The 15,503-nt window shown below is 43.2% G+C and overlaps 1 protein-coding gene across 5 annotated transcripts in view; it reads left to right on the top strand.

Moving 5' to 3' along the window:
• Nucleotides 1-15,503, top strand: part of CSRNP3 (cysteine and serine rich nuclear protein 3) — a 186,196-nt gene that overhangs the window by 158,466 nt on the left and 12,227 nt on the right. For all 5 annotated transcript variants that reach the window (XM_070422834.1, XM_070422833.1, XM_070422835.1 and 2 more), the window contains 2 exons: nucleotides 5,846-6,105; nucleotides 14,903-15,199. In XM_070422834.1, the coding sequence (XP_070278935.1) occupies nucleotides 5,846-6,105; nucleotides 14,903-15,199 (557 nt within the window). The remainder of the gene's footprint in view (nucleotides 1-5,845; nucleotides 6,106-14,902; nucleotides 15,200-15,503) is intronic.

Below are 15,503 nucleotides of genomic sequence, written 5' to 3'. Positions count from 1 at the left end.
TCTTAATCACTTTAATCATTGAAAATTGATTTAATATCTAAGCTATTAGGCTAATTTCTACATAAAATATTTCCTGACGAAACAAGATTTTGGGTTTGTAAGCTAGGCTTCCTGACTTCCTAAGTCTGATTTGACCTTAATTTGTTTTTCAAAAGGTACAAAGCAACATGCACACTTTCAGAGCCCCGATTCATTTGGTCTGTATGTTTTAAAAACTCGCGTTTCATTGCCCAAGATTTACCAAAATAAACAAGTTAATTTCAGCAATTTCACTTTGCTTCTACTAAATTTCCCCCAGATAAATGAAAAATAAACCCAAAGTATAGACTTTCAAATCACCTGATGTTTTCCTTCTGAGCATAGTGCACAGGAGAGAGAAGTGAGCTAATGACTTCAGACCCAAACAGCAGAACTAATATTTTCCAGGGTTTACCACTTGTTTCACATCACACTGGGCCATGAACTCTCAACTTGCATGTGCCAGATTTAGTGGCAAAATACTTAGCTCTGTTTACTGCTTCCTGCCTTTCCAGCTATACCCAGGCTTTGCTGGTAGTTGCTGGCACAAGGAACAAGCCTGCGTTGAGAGGGTGACTGGCTTGCTGTGCCAGCACGAGCTCCAGGATGGCAGCACTATGGTGGTGTCCATGTTCTGAATCTGCTCTTCCACTTTGCAGGCCCAGATCCATGATTGAAACCCAAATGTGGGGCGTCTGAGTCAGTTCATTCTCTCGCGAGATTGAAGCATGAAGTCATGGACCAAAACGGTCAGCAGAAGCAAAGTTTATTGAGAGAAGCCAGTCCCGGAAAAGGTGTAGGAATGCTAGGAGCAGGCCAGTGTGTTCAGAGCTTTCTTCCCGTGTTACAGTCAGGTGTTAAAGTCTCATTAGTCCATGTGTAGAGTCCCACATGGCCATAAACCACATGGGTGCAGGGGAGCCATCAACCCAAGAATCTAGCACAGCAGGGAGAGCAGAGAGGAGAGAGGAAGCATGTGCGCTTTTTAATCTAGGGGCAGATGCATATCTTGCTAGTTCTTGATTGGTCCTGTCAAAGAATTCTGCCTTAGCCACACCCTTGGGATTGGTTTATACACCTCACTGCCTTGTGATTGGTTATTTGCAAGCTGCCTGTCTTAGCAACATCCATACATTTTAAACTTTGTCTGCTGTGTGTGCCCTTCCTTCCCTGCCCAGCTGGGTTTCCCGGTTCTATTTCCTACCCTCCATCATGGTCCCTGTCTATCCAGCTTCCCTCTGTCGCCACATGATGGTGCGTGCTGAGAAGGCAATTTCAGATGGCGTGGTATGCACTAATCACATTCACTAATGGCTAAAGTATAAATTTGAAACAAGTCGTTTGCAGTAAGAAACAAAATTGTTGTGTCAACTCATTAGTCCAAATTTATATGAACAGGTTGGTTTATGAGTGTGGAAATTAAGCAAAGTCAGTTGAATTTTATTAGAGATTGATGTGATTCAACTCTGATACCTGATATATTCATCTCCTCTGTGGGATGAAAATATCCAGAATATTGGTCTTATCGGAATACTGTCTCACCCTGGAAACACACTGCCCCAAATGTAGTTTTGACTTCCATTTTTAATCCACTCTGCCCATGAACTAATTATATATTTTGTGATACATTTTATTTTACTTTATTTAATTAAATTCTTACCCTGGCATTGTGAATGAGTGACTCTCTCATTTTTATTTACCATTCATTTCTAAAGCATTTTTTAGGAAGAATAACCTGCTGATAGCTAATATCATTCTCCCTGAGCTGTTTATTTCTTTAATTTATAGAAATCAACATTATCTCCATAATATGTGATCATTTTATAGTAACACTAATATGCACATTATGATGTGGTTACCATAGTGGTGTTCCCAAGAGCTGTGTCCTAGGCAGCATGTGCAGTATTGTTGCATTCAGACACTTCTGCTTTGGGAGGTGGTGGGGAGGGGGGATTGGGCGGGAGTTAATTGTAAATGGGATAAAAGAAAAGGAGCTGAAAGACACCAAAAAATTAGTATTGTGCATGAAAACAGACTAATTCTTTTTAAAACAGTAATGAAAGACCGCTTCTCCTGCCTTTTTCTTGCTCTTGACCTCACAGTAGTAAACTGAACACGAAACTCTGTAGAGACACAAAGCTGAGTTCAGGCATTCTGCAAAGGGCACAACTTACTAGGTAGGTATATCAGGGAGGTTTTGGATTCCCTAAGGCAGATGTGTTGAGTGAATTTGTCTGTTTTTCCCAGACTTGAAAAACAGACTCTTTTTTTATGACTTCATTTTGTGATGTTAGTCAAATTGGGGCCTGGAGGCAGGAGATAGCCCATAAAAGCCCATGCTAGTGCTCTGATGCAATCAGAAGAGACGGGGTGACTCCTAAGTTCAGGAAACCCACACTTAAAACATCCCTCATACAGCTGATCTTATAGTATTTCAAAGCCTTCCTTTTGAATATACTTTATAGGCGTTCCAATCATTCTTTTATCAGTGCTATTTATAATATGCAAATGCTAAAACAACCATATGCACAGGTTTGACTTGTGAAGGCTTGTGGGACAGAAGCATCACGAATCCTAGCACAATTTGACAATGCTAGTGATGCCAAGAACCCAGGTGAGGGGTCCCTGCTCTCTGTTAGAAAGTCTTTTCTGGACTGACTTTCTGGAAAGGATTATCTGGTTTTTTAGGAAACGGTGGTACAATATGTTCATGCAGAAGATTGAAGAGTTCTTCTTATAATCTAAAAATACAGATTTACGATCTAAATAAATTTTTAAGAAGGAAATTGGTGTAGAGTACCAGAATTGTCTAAGAAGAAACAAGTAATAAAGTTGTCAGAGGTGCTTATAATAATTATCTTAAATTACTACATTAATATTTTTTCTTACCTATAAATGTATGGCCTTAAATGATAATGACTTAAGGGCATCATTTTTATGATATCAAGGGTGAAAAAGGTTGAAGATTATCACCCCAAAATCAGAAGCTCTAGTCTGCTGTAAGGGGTGACAGATGAGGTTGTCAGATCACCAGGCAGATTGTTGAATTTTGCTTTCTACGGTGATCTTTTACATTTTTACAAATGCTTCTCTTTTTTGAGGTGATTTAAAGTCAGAGTTTAGCGTCAGATCAGAGTTTTTAAGTCAAAGCTGAAAATTGTCTCTGCAGACAGGAGTATATGTTGCAGTGAACATACACATAAATAAATGGGGAAATTATGTACGCGTTTGAAAGCATTTGCTTTCTGCAATCTCCTTTGGAGAAGTATAACAGTAGGGAAGAGGGGAGGTTGGGGAAGCTAAATTCTTGCCCAGATGTCCTATTTCTCATACTCTATATTCTTCTAAATCTGTTCATTCTGTCTGAGCTCATCACTGAAAATGAAAGCTTCACGGTCAGGGATCACCATCTGGTTTATTCACCAATGTATCCAATCATTTAGAACATTTCCTCGTACGTACTAGGTCCTTGATTAATACTTATTGAATACATAAATCTATGAAATGACATCAATCATAGCAGCCTTTTTATATTTGGCTTAAATATGTTATTGAGTGAGGTGGGGAATAAGATACACACAAAAAAAACTTGAACCCAACATGGAAGAAGATTCTATATAAATCCAAAGTGATACTGTAGTCTTTCTTTTACATTGCTTATGCAGCCTTCCAAATTAAAATCATCTTGGAGGACAGTAGCATTTGACATCTCTTAGCTTTGTGCAACTTCCTGGGTGACTTCAGCTCTGGCTGTGACATGATGCTTAAAACCCTGGGCTCAGGAATAATGAATCCCAGCTTCACCACTGGTTATATGACCTTGGCCGTGTTATGTAACTTTTGATGACTTGGTTTCCTCAAAATGGAGGCGGAGACAAGGGCAATATCAACCCAAGGAGTTGTCAAGATAAAATAATTCATGTAAAGTTCTTTGCATAATACAGAACTTAGGAAGCACTTCGCAAATGTTAGTTTTTATTAATTTGTGCTATTCAAGGATTTATTCTCAGTGCATTGTTTCTTCCTGTCTGTTATTCTACTTCAGCATGTGTGTTAGTTTCCTAAAGCTGCTGTAAAAAAAAAAAAATGCCACCAACTCAGTGGCTTAGAACAGAAGTTTCCTGTCTCACAGTTCTGGAGACTAGAAGATCAAAGTCAAGGTGCTGGCAGGGCCATGCTCAGCTGAAAGCTGCAAGGGAATGGCCTTTATTGGCCTTTTCCGGTTTCAGGTGGCCCCAAGCATTCCTTGGCTTTGGCAGAAAAATCCCCATCTTTCTCCATCTTCATGTGGGCTTCTCCCCTGTGTCTACATCACCCCTCTGTGCATGTCTGTGCCCAATTGTTCCCTTTTTTATGTGGACACAGTCATATTGGATTAAGACCCGCCCTAAAGACCTTACGGTAACGTGATCACCTCTCTGATGACGCTATTCCTTAATAAGGTTACATCCAAGGTATTGAGAGAGAGAAATTCAGTATATTTTGGGCGTGAGGAGGCACAGTTTAATCCATAGCAGCATTATTCTATATCTGTCTCTTCAATTCATTGTACCTTTCCTTACCCAATGGAGAAGTGTCATATAATATAGCAACAGACCCGGTGCTTTGGGTTTAAGATTCGTTTTGCGACTGTCTACACTTAAAGAAGCCACTCAAATTCTGCAAGCCTGGGTCACTTCACTATAAAATAAAAAGAATGGGCTAGATGATGTCTAGCATGTCTTTCGACTCTAAAAGGTCCTGATTAGAATGTGACTTTCTTTCTGTCGACTACAGTATGTGTCTCAACCCTCCATGATGCTCTGTGCATCTTGAGTCCCTATCCTATATAATAAAAGGCTAATATGCAAATCAACCGAACTGTGGAACGACGGGTCGCTATGATGTACACTGACCACCAGGGGGCAGATGCTCAATGCAGGAGCTGCCCCCTTGTGATCAGTGTGCTCCCGGGGGGTGGGGGGTGGGGGCACTGCTCAGCCAGAAGCTGGGCTCACGGCTGTCGAGTGCAGCAGTGGTGGCAGGAGCCTCTCCCACCTCCACTGCAGCACTGTTTGTCCTACTGAGGGACATCCCCCCGAGGGCTCCTGGACTGCGAGAGGTCACAGACCTGGCTGAGGGACCTCACCCACCCACCCCTCCTCCACCCCCCAATGCACAAATTTCATGCACCGGGCCTCTAGTAACTAATAATAAAACGTCTCATGGCATTTTCAATGGTCTCAGCATACACTTAGATTAAAATCCCCCTGTCTGTAATGCTACTTAGTGAGAGTCATATCAAATAAAAGCTTTGTTAAATTTTTATTATAAAAATACCTAAAAACTGCCAGTGAGCCTTTTTTGTGGATTTTTATTGCTTTTTAGAATTTTCTGAAATTTTTAAGTAGGCATATTTTTATGCCAAGGGACTTAGAACAGCAGAAATGCCCTCTATATCAAAATGAGACCCAAAGTGTGAAGGTTTGTATTATGTCTTTTCTGATTAAAGTCTGATGCAACTCATGTGAAAACCATAAAACAGAAACTTCAGAGGTTTGGGGAAGTGAAAAATTAAATTCTGCGACAGATTCACAGACTATTGGCAACTTTCCTAAAGTTTTGTTTAGACTACTGCTATTTATGGAACTTAAAAGTCTACTCCACCACAGCTAGAGAAAGATTAAAGAAAGGACATAGAAATAGGCGCTAATCCTGAGATATGACCTTTTTTGTGTCTCTCCGCCAAAAAGGATTGACCAAAAGATTCAGGTGGCAGTTTCTAATTCTTGGCCTCATCTAAAACTGCTGCCCCAAGTGTTCACTGTCTTGCTTTTTCCTCTTTCAGCTTCCTCCATCCTCAAAAGGGAGAAGCGGCTGCGGACGAAGAATGTGCATTTCAGCTGTGTCACCGTGTACTACTTCACCAGGAGGCAGGGCTTCACCAGCGTGCCCAGCCAAGGGGGCAGCACGCTGGGCATGTCCAGCCGCCACAACAGCGTGCGCCAGTACACTCTGGGCGAATTCGCCCGGGAGCAGGAGCGGATCCACCGGGAGATGTTAAGAGAACACCTCAGGGAGGAAAAACTGAACTCTTTAAAACTAAAGGTAAACAGCATTTGAAACTCACTTTTTGCAAAACCCCGTGTCTTGTCTTCAATTTAGTTGAGTTAAGCATTTTCATATTTATATCCACAGGCCAAACTGGGCATTTTATACAACAGACTGCCTGCTACACCTTTTTTTTTTTTTCAAGCAAAAACGGTATAGTGTCTTCGCTGAAAGTAATGAAGTAATGTGGAAAATTTACCTGATGTTGTTTATGCATAATTCATTCTATAGGGAGGCCACCGCTGCTGTCTCCGTGGTCTTTTCCCTCTTGGCTGCCCTGCTCCTGGCCGTGGGGCTGGTGCTGCTGGTGTGGGAACTTCGGGAGAAGCGGCAGGTGGAAGGCATCTACTGGCCCAGAAGTGAGGAGCAGTTCTCCCACACAACCGGGCCCAGACTCCCTAGGATTCCAAGGAGACAGTGCAGCGCTGCCTGCCCATCTAGGTCCCCTTCCTCTATCCATCTCCCTCCCTCGCTGTGTGAGCTTGGGGGAAGGCTGATCCCTCTCTGGGCCTGCAAACTCTGGACTTAAGAATAGAAGGGAAAATGGTGCTTCAGAAATCTGCCCCTGAGGGCAAGGAGGGTGGGGGTGCTCAGTGTGTGTGTGTGTGTGTGTGTGTGTGTGTGTGTGTGTGAGTGTGTGTGTGTGTGTGTGTGAGTGTGTGTGTGTGTGAGTGTGTGTGTGTGTGTATGTGTGTGAGTGTGTGTGTGTGAGTGTGTGAGTGTGTGTGTGTGTGTGTGTGTGTGTGTGAAATTGGTAGTGAGATATAACGAAACCTTTTTTTGAAAAGGTTTATTTAAAAAAATACACTTTGAAAAGGTGTTTTATTGAGTAATTCTAGATCATAGACCCTGTGTTTTGGCTGGGGCTAACTGGTATCAAAAGTAGATACGGTCCCTTTTCTCCTGGAACTTACATATTAATATATTAATAGGAAAGGAAAATATTAATCATGTAGACAAAATAGAGTCACCGCTGTATTAAGTGCTATGAAGGAGAGTTGCAGGGTGCTGTAAAAGTACATAATAGAGAATTGTGATCTGAAGTTCACAGAAGGTTTCTTCAAGGGAATGACAGCTGAACTGAAATCTGAGCAGATAACTAGGCGAAAGGGGTGGCAACATTGGCTCAGGCAGCAGGAAGGCCCGGAGCTGCCCTGTGGCAGGAAGAAGCTTGGTGAGCACACAGGCGTGTGTGGCTGCAGCAGGGACAGGAAGAGTGGAGTGACGTGAAGGAGTTGGGACAGGGCCTTGTAGACCCTGTTAGAGCTTTTTCCTTTCTCTCTTCATCCTAAGGCCATCAGAAATCATCCAGCAGTTCTCAGCATGGGTTTGGGTTGGTGGAGTAATGTGATCTGGTCATGCTCTGATGTGAGAATATTTTGGGGGTAAGGGGTGGGGACAGCCATGTTGGGGGCGGGTGGTATGTGGAATTAGACCAGGTAAGAGGCTATTGCAACAGTCCAGGAGAAAGATGAGGGTGAGCTAGATTAGATTGATTGTAAGGAAGATGAAAAGAGATAGACAGAGGGAGAAATTTAGGGAGTAAAATCAACAGTCCTTGATAATGGGTGGATTTGGAAGGAAAAGAACGACTCCTAAATTTCTGGCTTACAAAAGTGAGTAAGTTGTGGATGATAGTATCTTCCTCTATGACAAGGATATGACAAGGAATCCAGGAAGAGGTACAGATTGGGGCTGGGTATGTGTGGCGGGGAGGTGTAAATAAGATATTTTTTGGACATACTAATTTTCAGAGGCTTTTGAGTTCTTTAAGACATGTCAGGGAGGTGTCCAGGTGGAGACACCCATTGTTCTGCCACATTAGAGATTAACTGGAGAGAAACACAGCTCAGAAAACTTCTTTCATCAACCAGAGGCTCTTTTTATATCTGCAGTGATTCATCAATGTACCAATATATATAAAATGCTCTCCCATCATTATCTAATGACAAAAAAAATCCAGGTAATTCAGAGTACTTAACATAAAGGGTTATTCATGAAATAGCTGAAGCACCATAAGCATACCATTATTACCTGTATCTTTAGTTTTTAGTTTCTGGTATAAAGTTGGCAGAGATATGATGTGTGTTTCCAAATCCCTTGTTTCTATGCATTTTGCTATTTATATATGTGCTTTGCTACCAACTGCACAAGCAGGCAGGTACTTAAATTAAGCTGGACACAGTCGACATAGAGCCTGTTTCTTATTTCCTTTGGAGGTGCTTTTGCCATCTTTCATTAAATGTCCCTTAAGATTTTTTGGTAGCAATCCATTATTATTGTTGCTGTTGTTTGTGACTGCTTTGCATGTTGTTTAACTTAATAATAATTTGCAGATTTGCTGGTGAAATCCACCCTCTGCCTTTCTAACCCACTACAAATCGACTCTACCTCCTACTCAAAAGAGTGAAGTCATTCTTCAAACTCAGTAGTAATGGTTGCCATTCATTCAGTGATTTTTATTTGTCAGACATTTTGTAAACATTACTTACGTTAATATTAGCAAAGACCCAGTGGAATAGGTAAATTATGAGACCATGTGTACAACTAAAGAAGAAGCAGCACCAAGATGTGATATAGCTGGCTCACTCGGCAGGAAACTGGTCCTATGATCTTGTTACTTCCTCTTCTAAAATTAATTGATTATCCCCTATAGATGTTGAGAAAGACAATCTGTGTACCTATAGGGAGCCGTCCCTTTCTGAGGTTTAGTACTGTGTGCAGTGGTTTTTAACAGCTGGGGAACTATAATTCTATCCGAAAACCAGAAGATTTATTGTGAACTTTGAAGCAGATTGTGCATGTGATGGATATCAGGGGGAGCCACACAACTACAGGAACCTTCCTCCACATCAGGCAGTGATATATTCTGACCCTGTCATTTGTATTCAGCTACCTCTATGCCTTTTTTAACAAGCTGAAGAAGAAAAGGAACAAAAAGAGCATTCTATTATTAATTCACTTTATTCATTGTGCTTTGTGTTAGAAGTTGGAGAGGCAATCATCTGAGTAGGTGGCATGTCTTGGCTTGTCATTGATAAGCAGAGAGGTGAAAACATGCAGCCTTTTCTTTTGGTGAAGATGCAAACAAAAATCATTTGGATAGCATAGCTTCTTCCAAATGAATACCAAGCAAAAACGATAATGGGATTCTAAGATGACCTGATTTTAGCCTCACTACACTGAAAGTGTTCAGAAACTCAGAAACACACATCACATGATCACATGAACCTAATAAAAGATCACAGCAATGTGGACCAGTTTGCTAAAAAAAATGAAAAGAACTAAGGAAAATTAATAGAGGAAAGCTTGTATATTTTCATTGTGATTCCTCTAGCATATTAACATTTATAGTTTTGGTTTTTTTTTAATATATTTCATTGATTTTTTTACAGAGAGGAAGGGAGAGAGACAGAGAGTCAGAAACATCGATGAGAGAGAAACATCGATCAGCTGCCTCCTGCACATCTCCCACTGGGGATGTGCCCGCAACCCAGGCACATGCCCTTGACCAGAATCGAACCCGGGACCCTTCAGTCCGCAGGCCGACGCTCTATCCACTGAGCCAAACAGGTTTTGGCAACATTTATGGTTTTTGACATATCACTGACTCTATTGGGATAAGGTTTACCTATTCAAAATCTAAAATTAGCTATCCAAAAACATTAACTGGAAAAAAAAAAAATTAACTGTCCAAAAATTTCGCTCTGATACTTGAAATTTTACCTTTAATATTAGCAACATTTGTTTTGAAATAAAAATCCCTCCGAGGTAAGTAGCAAAACAAATGTAGCTAAAGTAATTTTATTATTTTCACTGGGGCAGCAGGAAGGGGTCCAAAGAAGAAAGCCAGGATTGCCGCAAACAAACTTTGCCACTTTGGTTTTGCCTGCAGGTGGTCCTCTGTGAGAGGCAGTGAACCGCCTGTTGAGTAAAGCAGAGAGAAGGCAGCATCTGACAAGACAAACACTTTCCAAAGCTCTCACTACGGAGACCAGATAAAACACCACAGGAAACCCATTGGACTTGGAACCGGGCAGTTTCCCTCCTACTTATTTGAGAACCAACAGCCCCAAAGCAGTAAAGAGACATTTTCTCTTTCCTCTGTGCCTCCAACCCAATGTATTCCATAGCACCTCTTCCAATGAGGCCTTCATAGTGGAGAAGTAGTGAAAAGAAACATCCACACTTCTTAGTGCTTCCTTATAATAAACTAGAGGCCCGGTGCACAAAAATTTGTGCACTCGGGGGGAGAGGGGGGGTCTCTCAGCCCGGCCTGTGCCCTCTCGCAGTCTGGGACCCTTCAGGAGATAACGACCTGCTGGCTTAGGCCTGCTCCTGGGTGGCAGAGGGCAGGCCCAATCCCTAGGTGCAGCCCCTGGTCAGGCTCAGAGCAGGGCTGATTGGGGAGTTGGGGCGCCGCCCCCTGTCATGCACAGAGCAGGGCGGATTGGGAGGTTGCGATGCCACCCTCAGTCACGCTCAGGGTAGGGCTAATTGGGGGGTTGGGGCACCGCCCCCTGTCACACTCAAGGCAGGGTCGATGGGGAGGTTGCGGCACCACCCCCTGTCACGCACAGAGCAGGGCCAATCAGGGGGTTGGGGCGCTGCCCCCTGTCATGCACAGAGCAGGGCCCATCAGGGGGTTGGGGAGCTCCCCCCTGTCATGCACAGAGCAGGGCCGATCAGGGGGTTGAGGAGCTCCCCCCTGTCACGCACAGAGCAGGGCTAATAGGGGAGTTAGGTCACCGCCCCCTGTCACACACAGAGCAGGATGGATCAGGGGGTTGGGGTGCCGCCCTCTATCACCCACAGAGCAGGGCCGATCAGGGGGTTGGGGCCCCGCCACTGTCACACTCAGGGCAGGGCCAATGGGGAGGTTATGACTTTACCCCGTCACACACAAAGCAGGGCCCGTGGGGGGGGGGGGGTTGGGGTGCCACCCCCTGTCACACACAGAGCAGGGCCGATCAGGGGGTTGGGGCGCCGCCACTGTCACACTCAGGGCAGGGCCGATGGGGAGGTTATGGCTCTACCCTGTCACACACAGAGCAGGGCCTGTGGGGGGGGGGGGGTTGGGGGGGGTTGGGGCGCCACACTCTGTCACACACAGAGCTGCAGGGCGATCAGGGGGTTTGGGCGCTGCCCCCTGTCATGCTGATCTGGTGCCAGGAGGCCTCGCAGCTCCGCTGATCCCGGTGCTGGGAGGCATATTACCCTTTTACTATATAGGATAGAGGCCTGGGGGCCGGCTTGTTTGCCCTGAAGGGTGTCCTGGATCAGGGTGGGGGTCCCCACTGGGGTGCCTGGCCAGCCTGGATGAGGGGATGATGGCTGTTTGCAGCTGATCACACACCCTTCAGGGTGGGGGTGCCTGGCCAGTCTGGGTGAGGGGCTGAGGGCTGCTTTCAGGCTGGCGGTTGTTGACTGAAGCTCCCAACCGCTCCTTTTTTTCTTTTTCTTTTTTTTTTATTCTGAGCCAGCTTTAGCTCTGGTTCTAGCTCTGAGGCTTCCGCTGCTGATTGCGTTCTATAATCGAAACAATGTATAACTCCAGCTCTGAGATCCCGGCTGGCTGAAAGCTGGTTTCTGGGGTTTTGTTTAGCTTCTATATTTGTTACAAAGTTTCTTAGAGTTGCAGCTCAGAGGCCGGCAAGTCAGGTGGGGAACGTTGGAGTCTGCAGTCACTGGAGCAAGCAAGCCTCATGTTCGCTTCCAGCTGCCTGGCTGCCGGCCGCCATCTTGGCTGACAATTAATTTGCATAAGGATATGCTGATTAGCCAATGGGAAGGGTAGTGGTCGTACGCTAATTACCATGTTTCTCTTTTATTAGTGTAGATATGTTGAGGACAAATTAAGAATAGAGATTCATTTTTCATTATAAAATTTCTTCTAATTTAGTAATTCATCTCAATCAAATTATGACATAGATATATTGGGTAATAATATGTACAATTAGATTTGTAGAAAAAAACCCCACTATTTTGGGGGCTCAAGTGTATCCTTTTTGTTGTTGATGTTCCAAACATTGTCTAAAAACAATTAATAGAGAAAGCTGATTGAATAAAATGCATGGTCCCAGAAGAAATAACTACCTTTAGATTTCTAAATTACAGAGCACAGTTCCTTTTCTCTGTCAAGCGCATTCAAACATGTCATACTCTTCACAGTAATCAATGCAGTCATCTTGATACTATACTCTTTTCCAAATTAAGTGCTTAGATTTCATCATCAGCACCACACTGTTGAACAATTACATTAGCCTTTATTCCCATTTCACATGTATCTGTAAAATGCATTAGGCAGCCATTTGAACATTTCAAAGAGCCTTGGCATTTCCAGTTGCCTCTGGGTTATATCTTACTGGATTCTACTACCTTGTTCTAGGAAATTTAATTTAGCTTTCACAGCTTTGACTGGCCTCTTTTTCTCAATGTTTTTTCAACCTTGACTGTTCTTCCTCTCCTTCCTGGGATTAGGACTATCTCCCCTCTGGTACCATTTCCAACGTCTTCCCAGAGTTATACACTTTTCTCAGTTTTCTCTAACAACATGGTATTTTTTTAACTCCACTTATCCCTACAGAACTTCGCTGTTAAACACTACAGAGATTACTCAAGGGCATACTTCCTGCTTTGCCTCCCCGGAATACATCCCCAAATGGAGGCCTACTCCAACACCAAATGGAAAACTTTAATATTCCAAATACTTGCCATGTCATATGCACAACCTATTTTGACAAGTACAGAGAAAATATGTCTAACCAAAGAGATGGAGACCGGGAGACTGGCCTTCAGCCCCAGGCAAATGCAATACCTTTAAGAATATGTTCTTCGCACTTTTGAGGCTGCTGGAGGGCCACCATGGGCATCTGCATCAGCGTCACCTGCGGGGGCCAGATCAGTGCTCCAGGCTTGGGCAGACATGTGTACTACTATTTGTAATACTTTAAACAATAAGATAAAATTTTTAAAAAAAACAAGCATTTTGAAAAAAAAAAAAAGAATATGTTCTTCCAGAATATTTCTGGTATTCATGTGCCATGGAGTCAGAAGTTAGATGAGGTTCACTTAGGCAAGCCAAGAATCAATGGAAACAAATCTAAGTGCCACAGAGGTGACAAGATGAGAAAGGTAACTCTTCCTGTGTGGTAATGCAGCTTTTTCTGTCACAGAGACTTGAGTAGATGTTAGGCAATTACACACTTGAATTCTTTAGCAAATCAGATCTTTACAGATAGAAAGATGCTTCTGTTTGCAAATAAGAATTAGCACAAATGGTAACAGAAACCACTCAAAATAACATCCTAATAGTGGACATCCGGAAACATGAAAACGGCTGAACCAATACCTTTATAAAGAAATGCCAAGGAAGGAAAAAATTGCAGATCATGCCAAGAAACAAAACCCAATGAAGGGGAATGCACACCTTTGCAAGAAAATAGATTTAAGTTCTAAAATATTCAAAAAGTACAATGTAGTAGTTTTCTAAAATGCATTTCAGGGACCTTTTGAAATACATTTTAATATACACTTGCTACTGTATTGCTTCCTCTACTTGAGGGCAAAGACCAGTCTTCTATTCATTTTTCAGTACATTCAGAGTAATCCAGTTTGGGATTTGGGGTCAGTAATTAATATTCTAATCTAAATGTCGGACCTTCTCTATGAAGTTGAGAGATTGATGTTTGCTGACACTCGAGCATTTTAACTGTGTCATGATTGAGCCATTGTTAAGATCAAATAGCATTTTAATGATTACAATTAGTGACATTTATGAATAAATTTTAAAATTAAAGGATCAAAAAAGCTTCCATATTTAAAACTTTTTTTGAATAATCCCTTACAGAGCTTTGGCATGTATTCCTGTGCTACCCCTCAAAATACATTTTTGCTCATAATCAGAGAAAACGTCTCTTTCTAAATGCTTTTTTAAGAAGGAAACAATATGTGGTGGTAGGACAGTCAGAAGTGAAATACTGATACAGGGTTTACTGATGGATGGCATTAATTAGAGAAGAAACATAAATAGCAGCAGAACAGTTATGGGGAGACAGTTGTCCACAGGAGCTGTAATGAGGAAGCGCTTGCTTTGGGCACAGGTTTGTGGGACCTCCTTTGAGGGCGAGGTTATTGTCTCAGTGCCCACTGGCCAGCTCCTGCCAGCACAGCCCTCTGCTCCTTGTCTTACTGCGGTCACAGTGACCTGACTGATTGCTTCATATCAAGGGCTCGTTGTTGGAATGCTCTGTAGGGTAACCGCGTTCCTAATTCCAGTAGCACAATGCTGCACATGTTTATTTCCTAGTACATGCTTTTGCTGGACTCCCAAAGACAGGGTGGTCATTTCAAGGATAGCATGTTTGCTGACTTAGGTGGCAATGGCTCCCACGAAGGTGTTACCATCTCTGAACAAGGTTGAATTTATTCCAACACCAGAGCCGCCCATCACGAACCAAGTCTAAAGATAGCTTTCATTGATGGGCATCTGTAACCTTTGGTCCTTTTCACATTGCCCTGGCTAAAAGCTCTAACAACTCTAGCTCTCACATTAGGAGGTTAAGAGACCCAATTAACAGTCCTCTGTGCATTTAAAAGCCTGTCATTTTGATGCCTTCATTTTCCTCCCTGTGACTTCTCTAAAGAGGAAAATAAATGGAAGTGATTGGACCCACAAACACTTACTGATTATGGGGACCTGATGGAATGGAATAGTTTCATTGTTCTGAACTGTGGAAGTTATGATTGCAGCCACTGCCCTCGCGGTCTCTTATTTGCTGCGGTGTGTTTCTAGATGACGAAGAACGGCACCGTGGAGTCTGAAGAAGCTAGCACTCTGACCGTGGATGACATTTCTGATGATGATATTGATTTAGACAACACAGAGGTAGACGAATACTTCTTCCTACAACCCCTGCCGACAAAAAAACGACGAGCACTGCTGCGGGCGTCTGGAGTGAAAAAGATCGATGTGGAAGAAAAACACGAGCTGCGAGCCATCCGCCTGTCGCGAGAGGACTGTGGCTGTGACTGCCGTGTGTTCTGTGACCCAGAAACGTGTACCTGTAGCCTGGCGGGCATTAAGTGTCAGGTAAGGATTTGCATCTCGGGGAACCCAAAGACAGGGGGTAACACACCACCCCCTAAAGAGACAGTCGTGTTCCAGGTAATGAAGTTTCCCACGGGTGGAAGGAAACGTTGGGTGAGGCAAGACACCTGATTCAAGAAAAAAAGAAATCCTCATCCAAGGACATGTATGGGCACACATAACATGCTCATACATCTCAGATATAATCCCAGTAGCACAATGCTGCACATCTTTATTGCCTTTATGAAAGGCAACCCAAGCTGTAGCTGAGTTAACTGACATTATTTGCTCTTGGATCCGTTGATCA

The sequence above is a fragment of the Myotis yumanensis genome, unplaced genomic scaffold (genome assembly GCF_028538775.1).
Source record: "Myotis yumanensis isolate MYYU_CA2020_CCGP unplaced genomic scaffold, mMyoYum1.0.hap1 SCAF_8, whole genome shotgun sequence".
Lineage (NCBI taxonomy): Eukaryota > Metazoa > Chordata > Mammalia > Chiroptera > Vespertilionidae > Myotis > Myotis yumanensis.
Note: the sequence above shows the minus strand (reverse complement) of the source record. Positions and strands in the feature narration are given on the sequence as shown.